The sequence below is a fragment of the Aplysia californica genome, unplaced genomic scaffold (assembly GCF_000002075.1).
Source record: "Aplysia californica isolate F4 #8 unplaced genomic scaffold, AplCal3.0 scaffold00258, whole genome shotgun sequence".
Taxonomy (NCBI): Eukaryota; Metazoa; Mollusca; class Gastropoda; order Aplysiida; family Aplysiidae; genus Aplysia; species Aplysia californica.
This window is the reverse complement of record NW_004797528.1, coordinates 395,340-422,646: the sequence shown is the minus strand read 5'-3', so window position 1 is coordinate 422,646 and position 27,307 is coordinate 395,340. Positions and strand designations below refer to the sequence as shown.

The window sequence follows — 27,307 nt, the reverse complement described above, 5'->3', positions numbered from 1 at the left end:
ATATTGAAATTGAGGTATCCCTTAAAAAGAACGCTATCTGGAGACTGATAATAAACTTTCTCCACAAGAGAAGTCACAACGAACGTGTCACACTGTGATTGACATGTGTTTCCAGAGAAAATGACCATAATGAATTTTGGCAGAGAATTTTAATCTATCAAATAAACACAACGAGGGGAATGAAAGTTGTATTTAGATTACAGCTTTGTGATATGTTTGTTTTTTAATAACATGGCATATTTTGTAAGCATTTGTCTACTAGATAAAGATATGGGATATTCTAACGTTTGGTTAAATTGAAAAATATTTGGCTGCCTTTCTTATATTAATTTCGCCGGTTTCCTTGCGGCAACCCCAACCTGAATATCGTCCATTTCCAACGTCAATAAACATGGCGAAAGGTAAGAGTCTGCTGAAGATCTTCTGTAAATGTGTTAATTTCGCTATTCCACTTTAGCAAAACTTTGTTTACAGAGCGATACGATTGTCTTGAAAAAATGTAAGATTTGTTAGACATTATACTTTCTGTATTTCTTCCTGTGTTGGTGCAATCTTTTGATGCCGGTATCTGCCGCATCACTTCCCAGTACCACCGCCGCCCCGTGTCACCGTGTGTCGTGTTCGCCGTCTGCAATTACATTGGGAGATCAATTTTAATTTCTGCCATACGTGCGAGGAAGTATTAACAAATCTGAGTTGTTGATTAATTTTTATTTTTTCTGCAAATAGTGTATGTGTATAGATCTACATGGCTATAAGTTGCAAAGTAGCCATGCTTACGTCTACGATTCATTTCTTGAAGACTTGGACTGTCTTGAAGTTGATTGTTAAAGTCTTTATCAACTTAGTTTAATCTTAGTCTCAACGTCAACAGCCAACTGCCCCGCTGCAGCTCATTATTCATGTTTTGTTGGTTTATTACGTTCAATAGTATAACTGTATCTTAGATCTAGAATCTAGATCTAGATCAAGATCTAGATCTAGGCTTGGTAAATTTTTACTTTCAAATCCGCACTCAGATGACAGATCATGCACTCTTTTGGGAGCTACAATAGTACAAACTTGATGTGTTTTGAATGAGATGTATGCATCGGTTACGAACCAACAAAGGCGGTTCTAGAAGTAGGCCACAAATGCATGCAAACTCAAGCAGACTGATGCGCTCACACTTGAGCTGCGGGAATGCAGGACCCGAACAGAGCGGGGATGATGCTTGGCGTACGTGCGCTGAGCCAGGGGCCGGACTGACGCGGGACCGGAACAAAGACGAGATGCTGAAATTGACTTATCAGGGAACATAGGCCCGGCTCCCGCAGGACCAGGGTTAAATGACTCTAACACCCTTGCAAATCACTTGTTTTCAAGCAAATATCAAATCTAATTGCAAAGCTGAGCGGGATGCCCCCCTTTCCTGGAAACCCCTAGATTTTTTTTAGGGGGGGGGTGGGGTAGGTTGCCCCCCTAAAAAGAGTGTAAGGTTCTATAGATGTCTGGTTTATTGTGTTAATTCCTTGTATTTTTTTCTTGCAGTTTTGTCTGTTGTGGTCATCTTGGCCATTGCTGTGCTTGGCCAGGCCCTCACACCATCATCATTTTTAACCACACAAGATCAAAGAAGGCTCCAGTCTGTCTTTGAGGCGGCAGCACCATACACAGATGCACAGTCAGCTCAGTATTCTGTTCTGGGTTTGAAATTGTTGGGTGCTGCAATTCCAAATGCTCAAGTAAGTATCAGTGACAGTGTGCTCTGTCTTAAATATTTTCAGAAGGAAATGTTTTTTCCGTCCATTTTTGAAAGCATGGAAAACAATTGTTATAGAATTTGGAGATGTTTGAAAAAGATAGATCACATTACTTGTATTCATTTATATGTAAGCACTGATTGCCTTAGAGATGCTTAGTTCATATATTCTCCTTTTCTTTTTCAGGATGCCTGTAAGGGGCTCTCAAAAATTATTGATGGAACCAACGTAGCTTCCATCTACCATGCCTCAGCAGCTGCTAAGGCCATTGGAAATTGCAAGGTATGTTTTGAGCATATATGATTCAAATTCTGTTTGTAATCTAATCTGCAATAGTGTTAAAAAATCTTTCCTCCCGTAACTTTCAAATGTTCTGAACAAGAAATTTTGGTCACTTGTGGTATCTGGACCAGACAATCTAGCAATGCCAATGAAAATTTAAATTTTCACTTTAGCCCTTTTTATTTTGGTACCTAAGAAAGAATTTTCAATTCTAAGAATTATGCTTCTTGAATTTTAAGAATCGGTTTCATAAATAAAAAAGTTATGGGGTTGTGAAGGTCGGCAAAATATGGATGACCCACATATAGGAAAATACTCCTAAAAAGTGGACCACGCAGTAGCAGATTCTGTAAGAAAATCAACGATATCTCGGTAACTAATCGGAGTGTTCGAGAGAAACTTGGCTACCCGATGTGTTTTTGAGTGTAGAAATCATTTCTGCAGTCAGATTTACTACCAATTTCGTAGTTATTTTGTTATAATTAAAATTTTGGTGTACATATTACAGTTTTTGCGAAAAAGGAGTGTCGGGATGAGTCCATTTTATTAATAGCATCGTATCACAACATGGTATCTTTAAGAATATATGTCGGCAGCATGACTAAATAATTGCAAAGCTTTTTATGATGACTTTAGACCATGCCAACCGTAAAAGATAAGTTAATTCAATCTAGCATGCCGTACAATTAAAAATTCTTTTTCCCCGTTGAGACGCGAACACCCCGAGACGAAATAACCTCGCCTCGGAATACCCCCATTGCGATGTTACAGGGGAATAGAGAGAAAAACAACCGGATGCGCGCGCCCGCCATTGCCCTATTGCAAGTGACCAATGAACGGGCCGGAATAGTCATGCGGGGATTTGTAGGTCACATACATTTGCCACGAGAGTGAGGGGAAAATGGCTGGTCTCCGTGCGAAGTCGTTTTGGATAGGGGGGTAGTCGTGCATTTATGATCGGGTCTAAACAACTACTTGACACAGAACGTTCAAATTTGAGCACACTATAGAGGATAGATAGATCTATTACCATCTCGGCGTTGAAATTCAAACTCCTTAGAGTTTTCGGTGTACACGATATGAAAGTGTTCCCGACACCAAAAGTATAGGTTAATTTATGTGTACGAACTTCAACGTCCACATGTCATTAGTTTGCCCTATTTTCCGATTGGTTGCCGAGTTTCATTCGAATTGGTTCGGAAATAGAGCAGACCGAGGTTGACAAAGTTAGTCACCTACACTTCGGTCGGGTCCACAAAATCGCCTGTAAACGGGGACCAAATTTTCGCCGCGCAGGAAAGCCCGATTGGCATTGCTAGACAATCTCTAAGGTTGTATTTACAATAAATTGTTTTTGTCCTGGAATCATTGACAATTTCAGGAATTTTTATTTTCACACCATCACATTTCATAGAGGAGCTGAGACAAATTATTTAGAAACTTATTATTCTTTTATAGATGAAAAACCGTTGTTTTTCTCAGTTATACAAAACAGTGATCATACTGTGATGATCAAAATGTCCTTGCAACCATAACTGCAGTGCTGATTTAATAGAATGATATGTCTTTTTTTCAGGTGGATGTACCTGAATTTAAGAAGACTCTCTCTGATGCTATCAAAGAAGATTCCAGCGTTCAAGATATTGCTTTTGCCTTTTTAGCCCAGAAGAATTTGGGTCTTCCAGGTGAGTTTGTTATATATGCAAGTTGTAACTGGTCATACAACCATACAATTTTACATGAAGATATTCCCCCCCCCCAAAAAAAAACCCCAAACCCAACTGAACTTTGATCAGCTTCAGGAGCACTTTCATCTTTGTGTAAAAATTCAGGTCAAATGCATAAAGACACAAGTATGGAAAGGTAATTTAATACTTTGACAAATCTTTTTCTAGTAATGCCTCTCCCTCATGCTGTAAAAAATAAATTCTGAGGCATGGCTTTATGGAACAGAAGTAGAATAGACAAAGAAGAATAGTAGTTACTTCATAGCAATATGAGTTGCATCGTAGGATCTGGACTTAAAACTTGAAATGTTTGTTTTCTAATGTTTGATGCTCTGGTACTGGGAAAAATCCCTCTAAAAAGTGATGGTCAGCAAAGACGACACTCCTGTTTGTTTTAGAAAGTTTATAAGCTTGTTTTTTGTGGGTCTTTTAGCTATGCTTCATACTCTTTGAAATGTCACTCCGTGGTGTCTGTAGTTTTTTAGTCTTGAGACTTTCATGGCCTATCTATTGATTAATAACTTCTAGGTGGCTTATGTAGTAATTTCAGCCAAATTCATCTTATTAGAAGTCTCCTTCTATTTCCTTTTGTTTCAGCTGATGATGCTGCAGTTAGCAAAGCCTTGTTGGCTGCTCTGAAAAACGATGATTCACCAGCAAGGTAAAATGTTTTGTATATTTATCTGTAGGATTGTCTCGTTTAACTGCCTATTAGTGTTTTTGTTATTAAACATTTTTTTCAGAGTTTTGAACAAGTGTTAGTATTGGTTGAAGAATGCAAAGAATTTGGTTTGTATTTATATTTTTCTTTGACAAAACATGTGATTTAAAATGTAGAGTAGAAAGCATGTATATGGCAAAGAAAGTGGGAATAATGTTCACCAGTGAAAGCACATGTTTACATGACAGTCCCGAGATTGATATTATATATATATATATATATATATATATATATATATATATATATATATGTATTATAATTATATCTTTCAAGAGTTTTTCATTTTGAATATGCATGCAATCCATGCTGTTGTTTGTAATGAATATTTTAGTTAAAATTGCAAAACAGTGAAGAAGTGTGAGCTGGCCCCTTTGACATTCGCACAAGCTTTTGATTTCTGCATTAATTTGGTATTCCTTTCTTGTTCAAATTTCAAGATGTTGAATCTAACACTCCACTTGTCTTTTCCAATGTTGCCCACAGCCATGGATACGCCTTTTTGGCAGCCTCTCAGCTCAAGGGAGACATCAGCAAGTTTGTGGATAATGTCGAAGACGTTATAGCTCAAGCTGATGAAGTGGATGATAAATACTTGCAGGTAAAAATGGCACATTGCAATAGGAAAAAAGAGTAAAGTATTCATTTCATTCCTCAATAGTTTGGGCTTTTTGTGAAGTTTTACTTTATTTTGTCACCCATAATTTTTTGTTTTAGAACTTGAAAAAAATGTTTGGGTAGTTAATTTGCTGTCTGGGATGTTGTTTAAATCAACCGAATTGCCGATGGGTTGTCATTGTTCAATGACATGATATTTGTAGTGGTATGCTTAGAAGTATAAGTAGTTTTATTATGTTTTTGTTGAGTTTGAATTGAAAACTGGTGATTGCAAGGTGCAGCGGGTAGGTGTTGCATCTTGTTTTGTCCTCCTAATCATATTATGTTACGCTCTTGCTTTTATTTTGAGAAATTAGCCATATAAATTGTAAACGAAGTTAATATTCTTTAAACTGAATTGTTCTAGCTCATAGTTCATAGTTAATGGTTTAGACTTTATCCTAAAATGTTGATTGTGGTTTTGAATATAAAATTAATACAATTCTTATCCTTGTGTTTTCTGTTATTTTCTTATAAAACACCATCTCCATGCATTAAAATCATATGCTTTATATTGTGAGTGCCAAGGGTTACAGTACACAGCAGTAAGTTTACATTTGTGTGTTTTATACATTTCAGTTTGAAGGTGGCCTGTTTGTCACATCTCTCGTCGTGGATGGAGCTTACAAGCTAGCGGAGAAAACCAAAAAAGCCCCGACAATTGCTCAGGTGAGTTTAAACTCAGACGTAGGATAGAAAGTTGTTTGTTGTTTAAAAAAAAAAAGTAAGACTGTGACTAATTTTTCTTTTCTCTTGTAGGCCCTTAAGTGAAGGTCTGCTTTACACTTAAAAGGTCATTCATGAGATGATGATTTATTCTGAAGGTTGTCAGCTGTAGAGGATAAGTGATTTTATCAAATGAATAGTATGATATATATTTGTATTGGTTGCAATGTATATGATTACATTTTCCAGTGTGATTAAGAATGAAATTTATCCTCTTGTCCACCAATGTTTATGATGACGAAAGTCTTGATTTATATTATACATGTATTTATTGTTGTTGTCAATATTGTCTCTTCAGGATAAAGTGATCAAGTTTACCAACTACTTTATGAGCCGCAAGCACGTCCACCAACTGAAGTCTGCCTACTACTTCCTTTCTGTCATCAAGACTTTGTCCACCAACAACGTGAGTTCATTGTAAACAGATAATAAAAAAGGTTGAGGCTTGGTAGGATTTCCAAAAGATTTTATAATACATTCACCACAAATGGCTTTTTCAGGAACATTAAAAAAAATTATGTAATTTCATTGATGATTAAGACTTTGTCAATTATGTAAGTTTCACAGTGTTTGGTGCTCCTGATTGATGGAAGTTGATACGTTTTAAGTTTTTATTAATTGTGCTTGTCATTCTGATGGTGTTGTTTATGAGTTGTGAAGGCTACTGACTAGTCTGTTGTAGAGAATTATGTGAAGGAATACAATAGGACAAGTGTGCACTCATGTACTCTTTTGAATAAGCCTTATATATTATGTCTGCTGAAAGTCCACTTGTCCAAGTGGGTGGTTTGCGGGTGCTCTGGTGTGGTGTGCTCCTGCTTTCCAATCCAACATTTATTGTCCTTATTTATCCATCTTTTCTTTGTATGTTAATCACTTGTAACACCTGTAATCTTTGGCGCTGGTGGTTGGCGGGTGCTCTAGTGTGGTTTGTTTCTTCTTTCCTAATCAAACATCTATTGTCCTGATCTCTCCTCCGTCTTCTGTGTGTTCGTTATTCTCTTGTAACACCTCTAATATTTGGCACTTATTTGACCTTATTGTGTTGCTAGTGTTGTAAATTTATTACTAAAACTAAAATTAATCTTATGCACTTGTGTAGTCTATTTATGTGCCTGCTTTGTAAAACTTTGACCTAACCCATTTGAGCCCTTACCTCCTGAGGCTACCGCGCCCCTCTGCTTGAGCTCCTGAGCAATATATTACTAACATTCATGTGATCATCAGAATGACATTCCACATCCCGCTCAGGGTAGTCCTTGTCAATACCAACATCTAATTCAGAAAGATCTTCTAAATAATCAGTAATGTCTAGTGTAGTTAACACAGTTTTACGTACGCAATTTGTCTCAGGTGGGCCGGATTGGGGATGAGGTCTTGCAGAACGGTGTACCGGTGGTTAGGCATATGGACAGTTTTACGCGCCACCGGTCTACCAGTGGCAAGGGCTCAAAGGGTTAACATGCTTTTGACACTTTATAGGCAGGCAGGCATGTTTGTGAATGATGTTCATGGTGTATTTTCTCTTTCAGTTCCATGTGCCTGTGGCTGTGTCTCTGGCTAGTCCTGTGGCTGTTACGCAAGCCGACCCTTCTGTCAAGGTAAGCGATTTCGTCGATTGTTGCACTTACGTATAAGTTGTTTTTTTTTCTGTTAAATACTATTAGACTGTTTCTGTTCTTGATAAAATGTAGCTAGATAGTGTTGACTGTTACTGAACGGCAACTGTATTCATTGTGTGCATATTTGTCAGCACCGTGTTTTCTGGTATATCTTTTGTGATTTATTTCTTACATTCTGTATAGTGTCAGTTGTGAGTGCCAACTTCCAAACGTTAGTGGTTGGCAGGTGTTCTAGTAAGGTTTACTTCTTCTTTCTTACAAAACATCCATCGTCCTTATCTCTCCTCCTTCTTTTCCATGTATGTAGCTGTCGAGTAACATCTCTAATCCTCAGCACTTATATGATCTATGTCACATGTGTGTTGCAAGTGGCATAAAATTTTAGTAAGACAAACAAGCTGTCAAATTTTGCTTAAGACTCTACTGGGGTTGCAAGTATGCTACTCAGATTTGTTGTGGTATTGTGTTCCTGGTTTTAAAAAGCCATTTCTTGTTTTCAAATTCAACTTAACCGAGTAAATATGAACTAATTTACCAAATAATTGCTTGCCCTTCTCCTTATTTACCACCACTAAACAACTGTTAAGTTGTGTCAACACGCTTTCTTTTACTTGTTAATGTGCTTTTTTTTTATAGTATGTCAGTCACAGGCCTTGAGATTGTGCAAAGATTCGATTTGGCTCTATTAAATATTAATGTTTTCACTTCCAGCTGTCCCCTTGTGGGTGATCAAATATCTATTGTCCTTATCTCATCTCCTTCCTTTTTTGTATTTGTTACTCACTTGTAACACCTCTAATCTTCGGCTCTATATATGACCTTATTGTGTTACAAATGCTGTAAAACGCTTACTAAAACTAAAGACGACTGTTCCTCCACCCTTGTATTGTGTTTAGGTGCGAGTGACTGACCTGATGGGCGGTAGCTTGGGTGAGATGACCGTGACTGCCGAGAGCGCCAGACATCTGGGAGACGACGCTGTGGTGCTCAGCAAGAAACAATTCTCTGTCGCTGCTTCTGACAAGTGAGTCATGGTGCGGTGTGCTGGTGCACCGTTTGAGAAAGCTCAGAAAACTTGTCGAGTAAAGAAGCACCGCTCCAGAAAGCTCAGAAAACTTGTAAAGACGTAAATTTAAAAAAAAGTTAATAATCAGAGTGGGAAGTCAGCAGAATTTCCGTTCATGAGTTGAATGTATCAGCTATGCTGTGTTTCCCGATATTTTCATTATTTTCACTGGAAGAACAGTTATTATTCTAAGCACTTGTTTTCTGTTTAACTCCAATTTAGTCGTGCCTAATATGTCTTTTTGTTTGTGAATGCTACTTCCAAAATTTGCAGGTATTTTCACAAAATCCTAGTAACATCCCTGATTTAATTAATGAATAGAATATGCATGGGAACTTATAACAAATGCAATTACTGCCCTGCAGGTGGGGAATTTATGCCGAGGGTTCTTTTGCTATAATATTGAACGAAACGTCGTGTGGAAAGGAGCGCTGTATAAATACAATCTATTATTATGATTACTGTTATTTTAAAAAATAATTATTATCATTATTGTTATTTATTTATTTTAAAAAAATTATTTATTATTTTTTCTTTTGTTGCTTTTACTTATGTCTGTGTGCTATTGGGGTTTCTGTTCTGAGAAATATCTCTGAAAATTAAGTGAATGGGATGAAGGAAGGTGCATTAAAAGACTTGAGAATTGAATGTTGGCATATATTATGTCCCCGGAATATAACAATTTGAAGCAACTCACTTATGACTGCTAAGAATAAGAGACGAGTCAAGGGATGGTATATAATTCTGTGTCTGTGTCTCCCACATTGCTGCAGGTCTCTGTTTGAGCTCAACTTCCTGAATGCCAAACCCGCCAAGGGCTTCTACAAGCTCACCATCAACGTGGCCCCCAAGAAGGCCGATGCTCGCCTCATCGGTACCTCTGGCGCTGAGGTAAGTAAACATGTTTAGATGTTAACACTTTAGCTATGGGGATGGGGTTGTACATTTTTTGCTCTGTGGAAATTGTGAGCACCAAATGGAAAGCTTGCTGCCTTGCTGCTGGCCTTTTGTGCTGACCTTTTGTACCATAGTCGAACCTGCCCAAGACAAGCTGACACTGTTCAAGAGGACCTCCTGACTACGATGACCACTTTTCTCCTTGACAATGGATCATCGCAACCTTGGACAGGTTGGACTGTATTTACTGATGTAAATGAATCATTTAAACAAAGAGTTGTGTGCCCAAGTTTTTTAAAACTTATGTTTGCTTATATTTATAAAACTTATAAAAAAACTTATAAAACTTCTACACTTTTTATTTTGAGTCAGCTGTGATAGTCAACCTCCAGTCCTTTTTCAAGACTCCTTTGAGGTTTTGAGGAAGCTTCATTCACACGTTTGCAGTGATTTTTGTCCAATTTTATGGATAAATCTGATTTAAAGTACGACTCAGGAATTATGTTTCTGCCTAGTGAATTTATGGAAGTAGGGATGTTGACAAATGTTTTTTATGAATCCAGAAGTTGACTGGAAACACCCGAGTTACTGCAGTGACATTGATGCTGGAAATTTTACTTTGGGTTTGAAAAATATGGGATATTGTATAGGTTGAACGTCCTTTGCAACACTGTGAGGTTAAGAAGCAGACTTGAGTCAAAAGTAGATAAAAAATCTTTGGTTGATATTTTGAAAAGAAAGAGCCAGACTTTAAGATTTTTAATTGTAATGTATTTTCTTTTCCAGGTTGAGGTGAAGGTGACCACAAAGATTTCTGTGGAAAACGTGGAGATTGGAGTGGCAGACAAGGACCAGACAACCGCTGCCCGCACCACCAAGTATGTTGTTAGTTGAGAATGTAGCTACTGTACAGATTTTTGGTCCCATTCCTTTGCTGGTGGGGTGAAAATGTTTTTATTAAGTGTTTAAAAAGCAATATAATAATATTTATGCACATTATTATGCAATATTGATATGTATTTTTTTCTAAGCACTTAGCTCATGAATGAATGTGAAAATTTGTTCTGTTTTGAGATGCCTTTTATCAATTAAACCAACTGGTTAAGTTGTTTTTTTTAAAGATTTCATTCCATGTTGCAGTGTTTTAAGTGGAATGTGTTGTTTCAAAGATTTGAGCTTAAAATGCTTTGAATTCTTTTATATTCAGACCTGTTTCTGGATCATTGATTAAAACAAAGCAAGTCCAATCTTTGGAAAGTTTAATTGTACCTGAAGGGTTTGTAATCTATTCAGTGTCAAGTAACCTAATAAATAATACATGTATAGTTGTACCTCATGCAGAGTGTATACATCAAACTCCGATTTGTGGGTGGTTTGTGGATGCTCTTTTGTGGTTTGCTCCTTCTTTCCTATTATACATTTATCGTCCTTGCCCTTCATCTTTCTTTTCTTTGAATGATACTCTCTAGTAAAACCTAAGCTTTGGCCCTTACTTGTATGACTTGTTTGTGTTGTAAGTGCTGTAATACTCTTTCTAAAACTGGAAGACCCCCCCCCAAAAAAAAACCCAAAGAAAAACGAACAAAAAAAATAAAAACAAAAACAAAACAAACTCTGATGGTTTCCCTGTATTAAACTCTGGGTGTTTTGTGTCCCAGGCTGGTTCACCCCAACAAGGCTGCCAGCGTGCTGGAGGCAGACTACCACCAGAAGGTGATCATGAAGTTCCAGCTGAAGGACAAGTCAAGTGGCCAGCTGATGAATGCCCACCAGACCTTTGTGAGACTGACTAACCTGAAGACCAAACAAGAGATCATCTTCGTCACCGAGTCGGACAACACCTTCACCAACAAGTTTGATCTGGTGAGAGAGACATGGCAGAAAAGAGAAAAGAAAAATTAAGAGCATGCAGTAAGATGGAATAATTCAGAGGTTGAATCACTGGTCAAGAAGAGAGATTAGAAACAACGCCAGGTCTGAAACAGTGGGTGGTTTGAGGGTGCCACTGGTAGGTTTACTCTTCTACTTTTCCTTCTGTTGTTTCTGTCTGTCTGTCTTACTTTTCCCCTAGCACTAAATGACCATTATTGTGTGGATTCGCTTCTCTTTAGTCAAACAAAAAAACCCAAAGATCTGAAACAGACATTGACTGCTGTGGTTTATCTCTCATTCTCTGCTTGAAGTTTAAAAATTGTTTTGCTTGCTGTATGGTGAGGTATCGTATGAAATTTGAAATTTCAAGAGTTGGAAGCAAACTATCTCTGTATGTATGACGTCGTGTTTTTCCTGCGCAGGATGTCGGTGCCAGCGCCAAAGACTTTGCCTCAGTGTCTGGCAAGTACAGCATGGAATTGATTGTTGGAGACGCCGTCATCGAGAATCCTTTCTCCTGGCTGCTGGTGAGTAGTGGTTATATGCCTGTCCACGAATGCTTTCTTTTATTTGATCTGGTGTGTATATGTACAGTCGAAACTGTCCAGGGGGAAGGGGGTTGCTTTTTTTGTTTTGATGATATATATTTTTGGTCACAGAAATTACTCTATCGCTTTGGTACATGTACCAGTACTTTTGTTTAAAAATGGGAATTTGACTTAATTTATTTAGCCTTCAAAGAACTAAAAAAACAACTCATGACGGCTATTTGGGCTGTGGGATTGCTGCTTTGTGACTGCACCTTTTACATGTTTATGTTGCTTGTGTGGATTTGTGAACAATATAAGATCGGGTTGCAAAATAAAAAAATTCATTTTTCATGAGGTTCTCCAGATAAATGATCATTGTTTTGCTTCCTGTTCCCAGGCTGATATTTCCTTGACATTCCCTGAGGGCGGAGAGGCTAAGGCTGATGCTCTGAGCCAGTACGCCAAGAAACCAGAAATCAAGGTAAAGATAGTGTATGGTTGGTGGGTGGTACTCTGGTGTGGTTTGCTCGTTCCTTCCTATCAAACCATCTATCGCCCCTATCTCTCCTCCTTTATTGTGTGTTTATTACTCTTGTGTAACACGTCTAATCTTCTGCACTTATTTGACCTAATTGTGTTGCGAGTGCTGTAAAACACTTATGAAAACAAAAGCAAAGTAAAGAGAAAAGTATTTCTATTAGAAAATTGATTGACTTTGAAAATGCAAGGTCTGAGTTGATTTAGAAAGTATTGTAGTATTTTGCAGGTAAGTAACTTGTTTCGTTTAAAGTGATTACAGATATGCCAACCTCTTAAAGGCTGGTTTATAAAAGCTCAAAATTAATTTTTTATGCATACTACAGTGGAACATTTAACAGAAAAACGTCCAAGAGTAGATTTGTTGAAATAATTTAGGCAGGTGCTAGCCCCCCGACCTCGGGTGGCTAGCGTTTTTCTGCCCACCCAGAACCGTTCACCTAGTACTGACTTCCTGGGATAGAGAGAGCACAACAAGGAATGATTGGTCAATTGGAAATAAGACTACATTTTCAACATAAATTTTGTAAAGCAACTTTAAAAAGGCATATGAATGGTTTTAATGGTAAGTCGTTTCAGCTGTCAGCACGTGCCTCTTATCAATAAAAAAGATTTCAGCAAAATTAGTGATAGATGAGACTTTTCAGTCTTAATCACCAGGAATCATTTTGTAAATATCACAAGGTCATTGTTCTTGATAAAATTATCTGTTCCATGCATGACCAAGTAAGTACAAGAGTGTAACAAAGGTACTGGAACATTTGTATTTAAAAAATTACAACTCTCTCTGTCCACAACAGAACAATTTGCACCTTTTGAGGTGAAATGATAAGATTTTCATGAAGTTCAGCCAGTTTAAAGGCAGAATTTGTTCGAGTAGCAAAACGCTAGTCAGCCCACATTGGGTGGCTAGCCACTCCGAATAATTTAACTTTCACCGTTTTGATTCTAAATTCTACGGTCAGCTGATAAAAACGGCGATATCGACATGATCTTACTTCTTTATGTATGGGCATTGAGTTATGGCCACTTGAAAACTTGGAACGTTCTGTTTGTCCCTCTGCGTGGTTCTGGCTGATGAAATTTGTGCTTAATTGGTTCCTTCGTTTCTGCGAGTGGTTGGAGGGTGCCACTGGTAGGTCTTACTTTTTTACTTTCCTCCTGTTGTTTCTGTCAATCTGTCTTTACTTTTTCCCAGCACTAAATGACCATTGTTGTGCTGATGTGCTTTTCTTTACTCAAACAAACTTTCATTTCTCCTTTCAGCACAAATTCAACGTTCCTGAGAAGCGTCCACCTGCAACAGTATCCATGGCCTTCACCGCCCTCGTCTTGTCGCCCATTGCCATCCTCCTCATTTTGGTGAGTCCAGAACATGCACACACACACACATGCACGTCCGCATGCACGCCCACGCGCCTGGGCATGTACACACACACACACACACACACACTCACACACTGTATTCAACCCAGAACTAGGCAAAAAAAAGAGAAAGTTCAATGACTTTTGTCATATTTATAATATAGATTGTAAAGCGCATAGAGCTTGCTGTTGAGCAGGAATTTGTGCTATACAAATGCTATCTATTTTTATTATTATTATTATTATTATTATTATTATTATTATTATTATTTCCCTGGGAAATAAGATGGTATTCAATGGTTCAAAACAGTCACTTGGCATGTTCTATTAAAGGTAGTTCTGTTCCAGTGAATCATGGCTGCTGTTGTCATTGTACTGTTCTGTGGAGCTGTTTGCACACTATCAATTGTTTTATGGTGCTGTGCCCATGAAATTGTTTCTTAACCCTATCCGTATGTCATGTTTTACCATTGTATCCATACGACATGGAGAACTCTGTGTCACCACTTTCCAAAGAGGAAATTTACTTGTTAATCCGATCCGTACGCTTTGCATAGCAGTCTGTCAAAATGATTTTTTGAGAAATACTGAAAGTTTAAAGAGATCTTCATACTAGAAGTATTCTAAAATGTGAAAAATACTACCACGGGGGTACGAAATGACCCCAGGGCGTACGGATAGGGTTAAAAGATGATAATAAAAAAGAACCCCCCCCCCCCCCCATGTATGTTGAAAGAACACAATGTAGATTAAAAATTTTTTTTTTGCGGTTTTAAGACCATGAAGGTTGTCTTTTACCTCACATCTTTTTGAATGTACCAGTGGTAAAAGTGGGTTGGAAATATCATGTTACTCATCTGTACCCGGTATTATTTTAAAAGATGGAATGAAAATATTTCATATCCAGAGCAATTATTCCAGGGATTGCTTCTTTGTTTGAATTGTTCATGCAGTTGTGCAGTTGAATTTCCACTTGATTCTACGATATCAGCAGCATATAAAGAATTTTTAAGAATAGGGTTTTATTTTTATGCTTTGTGAGATGTTCATTTCTATATTTGTATTTTTTTTTTGTCTGTTGTTTCAGTGGCTGAGAATTGGCGTCAATATTTCCAATTTCCCGCTGTCTCTCAGTGCTGTTGGGTTCCATGTGTGCCTTGGTGGTGAGTTCAATTTCATCGGTCGTCATTATTACTCTGATGGAGATTAAGAGTCAGTTTCTAGTACTCGTATGTCCAAATGTGTCTCTCATGTTTTTGTGAGAGGAGTTTAGCAGTAGTGAAGGGGTTGTCTGAAAAGCATCAGTATTGCTTTTTTAGTATCGATAAGTCTTTGCTTTTGGTGACTTATTATTTTTGCATGTGGTTAAGAGCAAAGTGCAAAAGTATTACGTAGTTTTTTGAAAGGATGTGACTATTAACTAATCATTTGCATGTCAGGGTATTGGTATTTGTGAAAAGAGATAAGTACAAAAGTTGTGTGGTCTCATCAAAGACAGTTTTAGTAAATTAGGAGCCAGCCAACTTACTTCAGCCCTGCCTTTTGGTGCTAACTAGGGATGTCGATAGTACGTCCTAGTGGACAGACAAATGCACTTCATAATATATCATCCACTTGTGGAAGTCAACTCCTTTCTCATCTGTTCTTGGCGAAGAGCTTAAGTCACGGTCATACAGAGGCCTGTCCCAGAGGATATGGCAAAAGTAATAAAAAACAGCTTGATCTCTTTCTTTTATCGCATTTTAAAATTCTCAATATCAGAGCCTCATATTTTAAAAAATCGTCAGCCAGCTCATTTCAGTGAACAATGGAAATGTGATGACTGACAACTTTTGAATGCTTATTTTTTTCTCTCTCTCTCTTTTGTTTTTCAGCCATCTTTGGCCTGTACTACTGTTACTGGACCCAGCTGAACATGTTTGTCACGTTGAGGTATCTGGGTATCCTTGCCATTCCTACTTTCCTCTTCGGCAATCGTCTGCTTAGTGGTTTAGCTTCAAAAAGGTAAGTTCCAACAACACAATTGGTTTTTTTTTTTTTTTTTTTCTTTTTTTTTTCGTGTCTATTTCATGTTGATGAATGGTATCATCTTGTTCCTGTGGGTGGTTGGCAGGTGCTTTGGTGAGATTTGCTCCTTCTTTCATATCAAACATCTATCATCCTTATCTCTCTTCCCCCTTTTTTTTTGTATGTTACTCTCTTGTAATGCCTATAATCTTTGATACTTATATGACCTATAAAACTAAACTAATCCTGTTCCAATGATTAGGAGATATGCTTACACAGGGCGACCACCATTACGAATTTGGTGGAATAGTCACATTTGTAATACTCTTGATTTCAATAAAAAAAAAAAAATTTGGCTTCCCCAAACACACTGCTAATCTTCCTGGTATAAAAGGGGAGAAAAATAGAAAAACTACCAGACTTGGACAATGTACATCAGTACATCACGTGCAGCTATGTAACTTTAGCACTCTCTTTGCACTGAGCCCTTGTATTCACTCAGTGCCACTTTGCATTAAGAAAAATATGAAACTTAAGAAGTGCCAAAGCCTGGAGTAAGACGAACATTAGATTGATAAATAAGGGGTTAGAAAATTTCTGCCCTTTTGTATCATCATGCCTTTGTTTACGTTACATTTTTACTATACAGCACTGGACTACAACCCCTTGTACATTGTATTGAAGAAGATTTTCCGTGGCTATATTACGAATTTTTAACTTAAGCCAGTTTACTGATTTTCTATTTGTTGATTACTAAAACATGCTGGTGGGTGGGCAGCCATGCCAACAGGACAATTGCAGTCTTATGTCGTGGCTATTGTTTGTGTGTATAGGGATTTCTTTTTTTTATATATACCTTTATCTCTTGAAATGGCTTATATTGTTTTTGTTTTTTTTAAATTTTGTGTTGGCATGGTTTGTTATGTAGCATGTTTTTTCCCCCCTCCTAATTACAGATGTGGGTGGGGCCACTGACATTTTTATGTAAACACTCCTTTATCTAATGTTGTAGTGTGACTTGTTTTGTTTATCATTATGTGAGTGTTTCTCCAACCACGCCTAGTTTTGTGTAAACAGGTGGGACCAATTCCCCCCCCCCCCCCCCCCCCCCTTGTTTCTCGGTGCCGTTGGGAATCTGCTCTAATGGCCACTTGTTCAAGACAATCACTCTTATAAATAACAATTTCCCACCTTGCGTTTTTTTCTTTCAATATTATGACGACTTTCCAAGACGTCCACCTAAGATTTGTTATAATCTCATTGACAATGGATGTCTATCTTGGGGTCTTTCGACTGTACAGGATGTATGTGGTGTTGGGTTTTTGCAGGAAGCCTCATGTAGGCGTCAGATTTGGCATAGGTGTGCCCAGACGTCATCAGTCTGCCTTGTGAGTCCAGGTGTTAGAGGAGTTTCTCACCTTGACCTGTGAATGGAAGGATTGGTCTATTTTGTTGATTTGTTGTCATTTTTTAGCATTATCTTCGCTCTAACTTTGTTGTTTCTGGCAATTTGGAGTTTAGGATTTTGGTTTTTACTGTTCTTGTTTGTATTCTGGGAGAGAGAAAAAAAGAGGGGGGAGGGCCCTCGTTTAGTTGTTTTGTGTTGGTTCAAAAATATATAAGCTGCCTGTTGTTTTTTTTCCGTTCATTTGACTTCATCTTGTGCAGTCTGTGTGAGTGGGTAGTACATTTTTGTTTTTTTACTCTTTCTCTGTCTGCCCCCCTCTCTAGGTTCTTAACCGTTTCTTAGTTTTCCGGTCTCATGGCATGACCAATATTGATCCCTATCTTACAACACAACAATCTACTAATGCTCTGTGGCAGTTTACTTTAATTCTGTTATTTTAATTGGAATTTGATACCCTGTCGACGCAGGCTTTATATAGTAATATAATAATCATTTTTGGTTGTTGTAGGTCCGACTTCTATTCTTTCCCTTTATTGCTTCTGTCTGTCTTTTGTGCTCCCCCCCCCCCCCCTCCTTTTTCTATGTCACTGTTCCCCTCTCCCTCCTTGCTATCTAGCTTCTTCTATGTCTAAATCTCTGTACACAGACTAGATATTTCAAAGGCAAAACAGCAGGCTCCACGTCAGGGCTCCAAGCCTTCATCGTGTAAATCTTCCAGAAATGGTGCACCTAGAGAGGACTTGAGTCTCAGTCTTCGGCATAGCAGCCAAGTTGGTAGTCAAGCAAATTTATGCGTTCAGTGAATTTTTTGGCTCCTGAGCTGTTTTTAAAGCGTTGAAGTTGTGTTCTTTTCATCCTTGCCGAGTTCCATCTTTTTGTGAAGATATGAACAGCTAAGTGCTGTCGTGTGGATTGTTCAGTTCAGTGCTTTCCTGCTTGTTGGTCCGCTCACTTTCTGGTACTTGTGTGACCTGATAGTGTTTTTAAATGTAAAAACTGATCCAAACTAAAAGGGTGCTAAGTTTTTGTCAGTTTTTTCTGGTACTATGAAAGGTTTCTTTTCACCAAAACCAATTAAATGTTGCACAAAGCTGGAGGAATAAGACTGTATTGACTGATTGCTTAGTTGGAAGCTATTCATATTGTTACTTTCCAGGGACATCTTACAAGTTACTACAGATCTACTTTGAGTAAGAGTAATGAACTTGTCAATAAGGCGACGAAGTGTTTCCCTTGAAATGGACTTGAATTTGAATATTTGCCTTCAGTGGGCTTTTAAAAAAAAGTTTAGCTTACATTTTTATGGCTTCCCTTGTTTCTTTCACAGGAAGACAGCGTAAGTGTTCAGTTGCGAATTGTTAGCTGAATGTGACAGTTCCAGGTGTGGAAACCAGCACAGGTCCACCAGCAGTGACCAACCAGAAAGTGTGTGGGGGATGGGAGACTGGAGTCTCGGCTCTCTGAGCTGTGGTGGTGACTGATGACTTGCTACCACTGATGGGATCAGAGATGGGTCTAATTTTTTTTTTTGGTATGTCAGTGGCTCTGTGAGAATGGGTCTGATTTCTCTTTTTACATACATACATACTTGGACTTGCCTGCCGCATTGTTGAATTATTTTTAAAATATTTTTTGAGGTTTTCTAAATGAATTGTGATAGAAAGGGCTTTGTGAAAAAGGTGCCATTTTTGTCTTCTTTCAAAATTTTGGCATAGAAAAATGTTTTAGCTTACATTGTCAAAATTTTAATGTTGGCATATTTTACGACTCCAGCAATTGAATAAGGTTGCGCCTACCCCCACAGCTGTCAGATATCTTTTCTTTTTCTTTTTAAAATGAAAAGCGGCAGATCAAGCCATGTTTATTTGTGGATTGGTGTGCACTTTATGTGCAGCATCATCGTGAACCCTTGTCTTGGAAAAAACTGGTCTACATCTACTTAGAAATGTGGGAAAAAATGTTATATCATCACACTACTGTCCTGTTTTCTTTTCTGTTTTTGGTTTGAGAGAATGTTTGCGGTTTGTTTATTATTGCGTGTTTGGGTATGTATGACAATGTATTCAGACCAAGATGGTATAAGCTTTAGTAGGTGATTGTTCCTTCATCATAAACACAGGGTAGGAGTATTTTCCACTTTCATCCAATACATCACAAAAATTTGAAACAGTATTTTAAATGGGTGTTAACTTGATCTTTTAATGGAGATATTCTCTGTGGAGAAACGTTTGATCTTTTAACTGGAATGTGGTGCAACTTTTTGTTTGAAAAATTGCATTATATTTCAATCCTTGTGTCTATTGCTTGTTAGTGTTAGCCTGTTTACATATCGATGTACATTTCAAAAGGAAGACATTTGGAAGATGAGAGCTGACTGTCGAGAGTACTTTTTCTGAGAAGGGTGCTGTCATGTGCGTGAATGGCTGTGTATACTTGTATTTCGTTTTTCTTGTGAATTGATGCGTCGTGTATGAAGACCTGGACCTCTCTGGGGGGGGGGGGGGGGAAAGCCACTGCTGGGATCTGAATGGTTTTTGCTACCGCAAGTTTTTTTGTTTTGTTTTTTTATATGTATTTTTGTTGTTTTTAAAAATTTTGTTCCACGTATGGCCATTGTATTGCACTACACACACTTACATTTCTGTGTGGAGTTGTTTGTTTGTTTGTTTGTGTGTTCACCGAAGTGAGTGATATGCCTGTGTCCTTTCCATTACATAAAGCTTTTCATGTGTAAGAAAAAGGTATGTGTCTTTTAATCGTTATTGTGTTTAGAATGTTAATTGTTAATAACAATAAATAAAAATTATTTAAATTCCAAATTGTTGTCGTGATTTTTTCTTTTTTTAAATAAAGTCTAGAGAAAGACAGAGCTGAGAGTAGTGTGTTAGTGTTATCACATTTTCTCCTTCTTGTACACCCCCCCCCCCCCCCCCATTGTTACAATGCGATGAGGCCTCGTTGGTGAACTATTTGGCCATTGCCTGAAGACTTGGGGTTTGAATCTATGGGTGTCCTGAATCTGCCTTACACCTTGTAAATTAACTGCTTGGGGCCAAAGCCTTTAAAATGTACTTGCACCAGAAATCATTCATGGGTGGTTGGAGGATGCATGCTCCTCCTCCTTTCCTATCAAACATCTGTCATCTCTTTTTTGTGTGTTTCTTACTCTCTTGTAACATTTCTAATCTTTGGTCCTTTTATTATATGACCTTATTGTGTTGCAAGTGCTTTGAAACATGTATATCTCCACCTAAAAAAGTCCCACTAGGCAATGGCGATCATGTTGCCAACAACCCACTGTAACCCAGTAATGTGGGACACTACGCAGGAGCAAAATGGTCGCTTTTAAGGACAAGCTGGCTTAATACCCGCATTTCAGGGCTTTTCCAGACGTCTTGACCTAGTTTGGTTTCATTGGTGTGTATATTTGTTTGGTTATAGAGAAAACTCTCCTTGCCATTTAAAGAAACTGAACAAGGGTCCAAAAACTTTTACGTTTCATTTTTTTCAAAAAAGCATTTTTCGGGATTGCCCCCCCATGCTTAAAAGTGGCCAAATAACAAAGACACACAGTGGAAACCTGATATAACAGGGATGGTGGGAGTAGAGAAAATGTCCTGTGGAGCTTGCTTTTCGTCAACAGCCTGGATTATTTAGTATTTTTTTGTTAATTGAAAGGCATTTTCTTGTGCGCTTGACATCGTTGGTGACACATTACGCGCCTGTGTTGCTAGGTTTCTGGCTAGATCGAGGTCTGCAGCACACCGCAGCCCTCTCTCGCTTCACATGCTGCGTGTGCTTGCAGTTGCATGGCTTGCGTGGGCTTGCTCCATCACTGCGCTACTCTCTCTCTCTCTCTCTCTTACTTTTTACACATTGTAACGAGCCTTTGTCCCTGCTATAACCGGTTGGGCTGCGATGAGGCCCTGTTATTGCCGATAACTTTTAATAAAGACAAAGAGTAGGAAAAAACGGGGATTTAAAAAATCCCTGTTATTACCGGGCCTGTAATATTATGGTTTCCACTGTACTTGATAAAGATAAAATACCATGAAGGGATTGAAGTCCTCTTGTTTGTGTCTACAACGAAGGCATTAAACTTAAAAAACATGGTCCCGCAGCGGTGGGTGTAGGGCGCCACTGGTAGGTCCTTCTTTACTTTCCCTCTTGTCTTAATTTTTCCTCGCACTGAACGATCATGGTTGTGTTGATGTGCTTCTCTTTACTCAAACATACAGTCCTGCAGATTTTGGTTTCAGCAAACTCCACGGTATATAATGATTATAGATAAATCGATAGCATTTGTACAGTGCAAATCCCCGCTCAACAGCAAGCTCTATGCACTTCACAGTCTATACTACCCGAGTGTTACCTGCTTGGCCTTACAGAACCATCCCCCCCCCCCCTCAACACAAACTAACTTAAAAAAAGCAACACAAAAAAAAGCACGCTTTTCTCAACAATTTAATTTCTACTCTTTATTATAATTCTTGCATTCAGCAACAAGAATCAACAACCATGCCCACAGTTACTTTACATGCACATGGAAGACATACTTCAAACAACCATCTCTCTCAACATTTTCCCCCATTACAAAAGTAGGCTACATTTTATTTCAACAGACATTCATCATAATCAGGCAGGTTACATAAAGCGTGACTTCTTCGAGTGCATCTTCAGTTCGGGAAACTTAAGTGGGATGCTGAGAGAGGCGATGTAGCTCATACCCTCCATCGCACCGGCAGGGTTTTTGGCACTTTTCACAGTACAGCCTAGGATTGTGCTGTGGGTGATCAGTCTGGAGAGAGAGGACACAACAGTCAGACAATAATACAGTAGAGCACACCTATAAAGAATACACGTGTAAAGAACTGACGGAAATAAAGAACACATTTCTTTACCCTGTTTTTTTTTCTCTCTTGTCTTTGTGTCAATCATATTTTGACGCATTAATGGTCATACGATAAACAACTGAAGGCTGTAGCGAACCAAATTTCTAGCCCAACAAGTCTTTTTTCCTTCATATTTACGACTGAAGTAATGAACCAGCCCACCTCTATGAGTTGACCAAACCAAGAGTTGCCCAACTGCCACGCGAGTCTGCCTTCACAGACATAGACACTAAATGTGCAAACATCAGCAGTGCTTTTCAATGCCGAAATTGTGGAGTAAGTGAAGGAAGCTTCTACTTCTCAAACAAACTGAAGACCATGAGCAGATAACTGTAAGAGTGAGCTTTGCGGAGGCAAAGCAAAGTGAGGAGAAATTGAAAATATTTCGTAGTCAATAGGGGGAGCACTTTTTAAAAAAATTTTTGGGGACAGCCAAAAAGGAGAAACGGAGAAGCAGCAAACATATATAACTCCCTTTTTTCATTCTCTTGGGAAGAAATATTACTGTACATGTACCCTGTATACTATACCTATTACTACTATGACTGAAAAGGACTATGTGAGAAAAAGTAGTTTGTGTGTGAATGTTGACTGAAATAAAGAACTATTTTTACTGCCCAGGCATATATCTTTATATCAGTGACTGAAAAGGACTATGTGAGAAAAAGTAGTTTGTGTGTGAATGTTGACTGAAATAAAGAACTATTTTTACTGCCCAGGCATATTCTTTATATCAGTGTTTCACTGTATTAAATGTACTGTAATATCCCAAGAGGAAGCAAAGAATATTTGTGAGACGAGCTGACAAAAAGTTACTTTAAGGATTTTAGCCCTATGCAAATAGACGTGCCAAGTTTGTACAGTAGTCTCCGCCTAAGATCCCGGTGCTTGGGAGCAAGGAAAATGCGGGATCTTAGCCGACGAACCCAGGGAAAGAATCTATGGTGACTCATGTGAAGCCTCACAATAGGTAAAATGGTCTCCCTCCCCTCTAAAATGAACTGACTTGACCCCTGGGTGGGTTTATGACATATGGCGAGCAAAGACTGGTTAACCTTGACCTATCATAGAGCATAGTGGCAGAAGGTGTGCCATTTTCACTTATTATCCACTCGTAAGTCTCAAGACCTATGCTTATCCAGTTGCCCCTCCAGTTTACCTGTCGCAAATTTATAGCTTTCCATCTCTGACCGAGTTCCCCCGCCTTTTTCGCTAAGCACCATTACATTGTGACTACACCAATTAAAATTGCCTGTCTCGGAAATTCGGGAATAGAGAAAACTGCTGCAATGGGCAGGGAAAAGTTCACAGTTTGATGTGATCCCACCTGGAGCAAGGTAATGTAAGTTTAGGTTAAAAACAGCTCTTTGGATGTAAACACAGGATCAATAAAATTAGGTAGCGTAAACACAGCCTCGCGGGCATTCGCAGCCTTCCGACCGCGTGGTATCGGTAAAATCGGGGTAATTCCGATCGCTGTTTCTTTGCTCTTTCGCTGTAAAACACCAAATGCCGTACACCTTGTAAAAGTTCAGCTTTTCCTCGTTACAATGGTGTAAGTTGTTTATATGTCCGATTATTAGGAGCTGGAGAATCGCCGACGAAAGCGAAGCCCCTCGCGGTCGGAATGCGAGGTCGGCCGGTTGAAAAATTGACACGCGTGCATTCAAATGCTTCGCGGAACGAGGGATGATTAAATACCGTCTTTTCATTGGCGGAGAACTACAGAGCTTTAAACGGGCTTTCCCGTGATATAAGTTAAGCCTTTGGCGTCTTTATAGAAAGCTTTTAAAAATACGGTCAAAATGTTTAAAGATCCCTTTTTACACAAAATATGTATAATACCGACTTATAACTGGTATCAATTAAAAGATCAGTTCATTTTCTATTAGAATAAAGTTATTAACTTGGAATTATTTTTCATCAATCCTTCCGCGAGACTCGGAAAGCATGTGACCCCGCACGCGGGGTACACTACAGTATAGAGCCGACTCGCTCGCCGCAGGGGCCGGTGCGCGCCGCCGGGTCAACGCTCAGTGTTTTTGTCGAAATAACGACAGATCATCGTGTTTGAGGCGATAAAATACTGATTTGTAAAGATCTCAGTCTTGAAAAAAATTAGGCTCCATATATTTGTTATAGTGATTGTACTCTGTTAATGTGGAGATGTTTAGTGCACTTGGTACTTTTTTTATTGTCTGTCAAACATGGGGTTGCAGCCAGTGACTGACTTTAACAAATTTGATCAAATTTTAAACAACTACAACTTTCTTAAAAATTGACGGAGAGGTTAAAGAATGGTACCAAAATGCTCAGCGGATATAGGCCTTTCAAATGGAACAGATACATTTGGCATACAGTTAGTTTGAAAATTTAGTTTCTGGTACCTAATAAAATGAATGACTTATAGTAACCTTGCCTACAAATTGCTCATTTTGAGACGACACCACCCTTGCTCCCACATTTCAGTGTTAGCTTGTAGATTTCCTCCCACGGCTGTCTAGACGTCTCCACAGGAGTCTTGAAAACTACTACCCCATCTGGTGGACTTAAGTTTGTATTAAAGAGTAGTGCTGAGGAAAACATATAAACTTTTCAATGCTTAAGGGGTATGCAGAAGATCCTCTGTTATTTTTTTTACCTGTTTTGGCTAACACGTTAAAAAAAGCGCGTTGGAACCTTAGTTTACATTATAAATCAGTTTTTAGATTCTGTTCGTCATCCAACTTTTACATGCGCACGCAAAGATCTGAGAATATTAAACAGAGCGATTTCATTTTAACTTGTTCCATGGTCAGACGAAAGTGAACAAGCCATAGCAGCTTTTCCATTTTTCAGACAAGTGGGTTTTAACTGAAAGCCCAGGGTACTGACCTCTTTCTTGCAACGTTAAGGTCGGCCAGTAACGTGTTCAAGTTGACCTGGAAGCTGCTCAGCTTGAGGCATAGCACCAGGATGTGGGACAGCATCAGATCCTTCAGACGACCCGGGAACTGTCTGACAGACAAAAATTTTTTTAAAAAATAGACGAAATTGCACAAGTTTTGTTTTAGTAGACATTTAACGGCGCTCGCAACTGCAAAGGTCATATGAGCGCCAGAAGATTAGAGGTGTTACAAGAGAGTAACAAACATAAAAAAGAAGGAGGGGAGATAAGAACGATAGATGTCTGATAGGAAAGAAGAAGCAAACCTCATGAGAGCACCCGCCAACCACCCACATGGTATAAGTTTAACATCTTTATCAACACTGTTAAGTTACATACGAGGCGGGACCTCCGAGTCTATTGTCCACCTCCTCCAAAAGGACAGAGCCAAGTAGGAAATTTTTGTACAGTGCCTTTCCCAAGAAAAGGAGCTGAAGCTCAAACCCCCGAACCCGCAATCTTACAATTAAGAGTCCGGTAGCCAAACCACTAGGCTACCGACGCCACCTCTGACACACACAGACAGACGGTTAGGTGATCAGAGCCGTGTTTGTATGTCTGCATTTTAAAAAGATTTAGTAGGAGTTTTACTGCACTTGCAACACAAGATTATCATATACAAGTAGAAGATTATGAAGGATTTTCATTTTACAACAGAGTAACACAAAAAAAAGAAGAGATAAGGACAATAGATGTTTCACAGGAAAAAAAGGAGCAAACCACATTAGAGCACCCGCCAACCAACCATGTGTGCATTTTTGACAATGTGGGACAGAACCAACTACTTCAGGTCAGGTGACCCAGGAATTGTCCGACAGGCACATACACAATCAGACATTTCTATGGGTAATCAGAGCTTTGTTGGTCTGCTCTGCAGTGAAACCACGAACTGCCTGAAAGACACACTCACAGACAGACACATTTGTTTGTGTTAAAGAGATGGACCAACAAACAGAAGATCAATCAACACCCCCCCAACCCAAAACAACCCCCCCAACCCAACCAAACAACCAACAACAACAAAAACAAACAAACAAACTAATAAACAAACAAACCCACTTCATTATTATCTAAGAGACGTTTAACTCCGTTTTTCTTTTCTTGGTGAACTTGTCGCCTCCATTATCCCATTATTTCGTACTGCATCATGCTGAGATAAGAACAAACGTTTCCCCGACTGGAAAGCTTATTTACTATTGGCTTATATTTATTTATTCATAACACTACTGTTTTGAAAGATGTCGATGTCCCCAACAGTGAGTGAATGGACGTTTGATGTACAGTTTATGTATGGACTTTTATGTATGGACACTATTGGACACAGCTGTGGTCTGGCTATATAATTTTAGTCTTTAAATTCTAGCTTTTAGACTCTATTTTGTATAAATTAAACGCTCGGTTGGTCGGTCGGTTGGTTGGTTGGTTAGTTGGTTGGTTGTTTGTTTGGTCGTTGTTATTGTTGTTATTGTTGTTATTGTTGTTTTGGTGCTGCTGTTGTTGCAGTTGTTGCTGCTGCTGCTGTTGTTGTTGTTGTTGTTGTTGTTGTTATTGTTGTTGTTCTTGTTGTTGTTGTTGTTTATTGTTGCGGTTGTTGTTACTGCTGAAGATGATTACATATTGCTACTGTTGATACTGCAGTTGTTGTTGTTGTTCCTGTTATTACTGTTATTGTTGCTAATGCTACTGCTGCTGCTGTTGTTGTTGTTGTTCTGCTGCTGTTATTGTTGTTGTTGTTGTTGTTGTTGTTGTTGTCGTTGTCGTCCCTGTTAATGTATGGCTAGTACTGATGCTGCAGTTGTTGTTGTTGTTGTTGCTATTGTTGTTGTTGTTGTTGTTGTTGTTGTTGTTGCTTTCGTTGTTCACACAAAGTCTGCACAATATCTCCACACACTACGCCCGTCACACAAACGCCGAAGCCACAGGCCAGAACGCGCAACTGAATTGACTCCCCGTCAAATCGGACAACTTCGCAGCCATCATCATCATCATCATCAACACTCACACACCACTTCCGCAGTCTGAAGGTCACAAACACAAACACCAAAAACCAGAGAAATCTAGTAGAAAGATCTTTTCCCAAAGAAGAAATATCACAAAACACCAAAACTAGATTAGCCAAAACAGTAAGTACCAACAACGAATTCGAAAACACGCAGTAATCCTCATAGCGAGACTAGGTAAGGTCTCGAGTGCTCTAACTTCGCACTGTTAAACAGGTGGTGGAAATATTCAAATTGAGGAGCCTAATATATTAGCGTAGCAAAGTGGAGAGAAAGGAGGGAACGGAGGGAGGGGTGGGGTGGGGTAGGTGGGAGAGAGAGAAAGAGAGAGAG

General features: G+C 38.7%; 2 protein-coding genes across 2 annotated transcripts in view; one reads left to right on the top strand and one right to left on the bottom strand.

Moving 5' to 3' along the window:
* The first annotated feature begins 298 nt into the window (after positions 1-298).
* LOC101855798 (dolichyl-diphosphooligosaccharide--protein glycosyltransferase subunit 2) lies at positions 299-19,975 on the top strand. The gene is made up of 19 exons (XM_005100726.3): positions 299-401; positions 1,531-1,724; positions 1,929-2,024; positions 3,601-3,709; positions 4,349-4,412; positions 4,956-5,070; positions 5,706-5,795; positions 6,151-6,258; positions 7,385-7,453; positions 8,371-8,498; positions 9,314-9,431; positions 10,224-10,315; positions 11,096-11,300; positions 11,732-11,836; positions 12,237-12,320; positions 13,643-13,738; positions 14,829-14,904; positions 15,616-15,745; positions 18,484-19,975. The coding sequence occupies exons 1-19, from the start codon at positions 392-394 to the stop codon at positions 18,494-18,496; spliced, it is 1,902 nt and encodes a 633-aa protein (XP_005100783.1). The 5' UTR covers positions 299-391; the 3' UTR covers positions 18,497-19,975.
* Positions 19,976-21,604: 1,629 nt separating this feature from the next.
* LOC101856349 (DNA-directed RNA polymerase I subunit RPA49) overlaps positions 21,605-27,307 on the bottom strand; it is a 25,906-nt gene continuing 20,203 nt past the window's right edge. The window contains exons 11-12 of the mRNA XM_005100727.3: positions 24,923-25,045; positions 21,605-21,954 (exon numbers count right to left, since the gene is read on the bottom strand). Of these exons, the coding sequence (XP_005100784.1) occupies positions 21,801-21,954; positions 24,923-25,045 (277 nt within the window). The 3' untranslated portion in view covers positions 21,605-21,800. The remainder of the gene's footprint in view (positions 21,955-24,922; positions 25,046-27,307) is intronic.

Excerpts from the sequence above, each read along its gene's own strand:
- LOC101855798 (XM_005100726.3), top strand. Across the intron at positions 9,432-10,223 it reads TCGGTACCTCTGGCGCTGAG|GTTGAGGTGAAGGTGACCAC; the intron begins GTAAGTAAACAT and ends TTTCTTTTCCAG. Across the intron at positions 10,316-11,095 it reads ACCGCTGCCCGCACCACCAA|GCTGGTTCACCCCAACAAGG; the intron begins GTATGTTGTTAG and ends TTTGTGTCCCAG.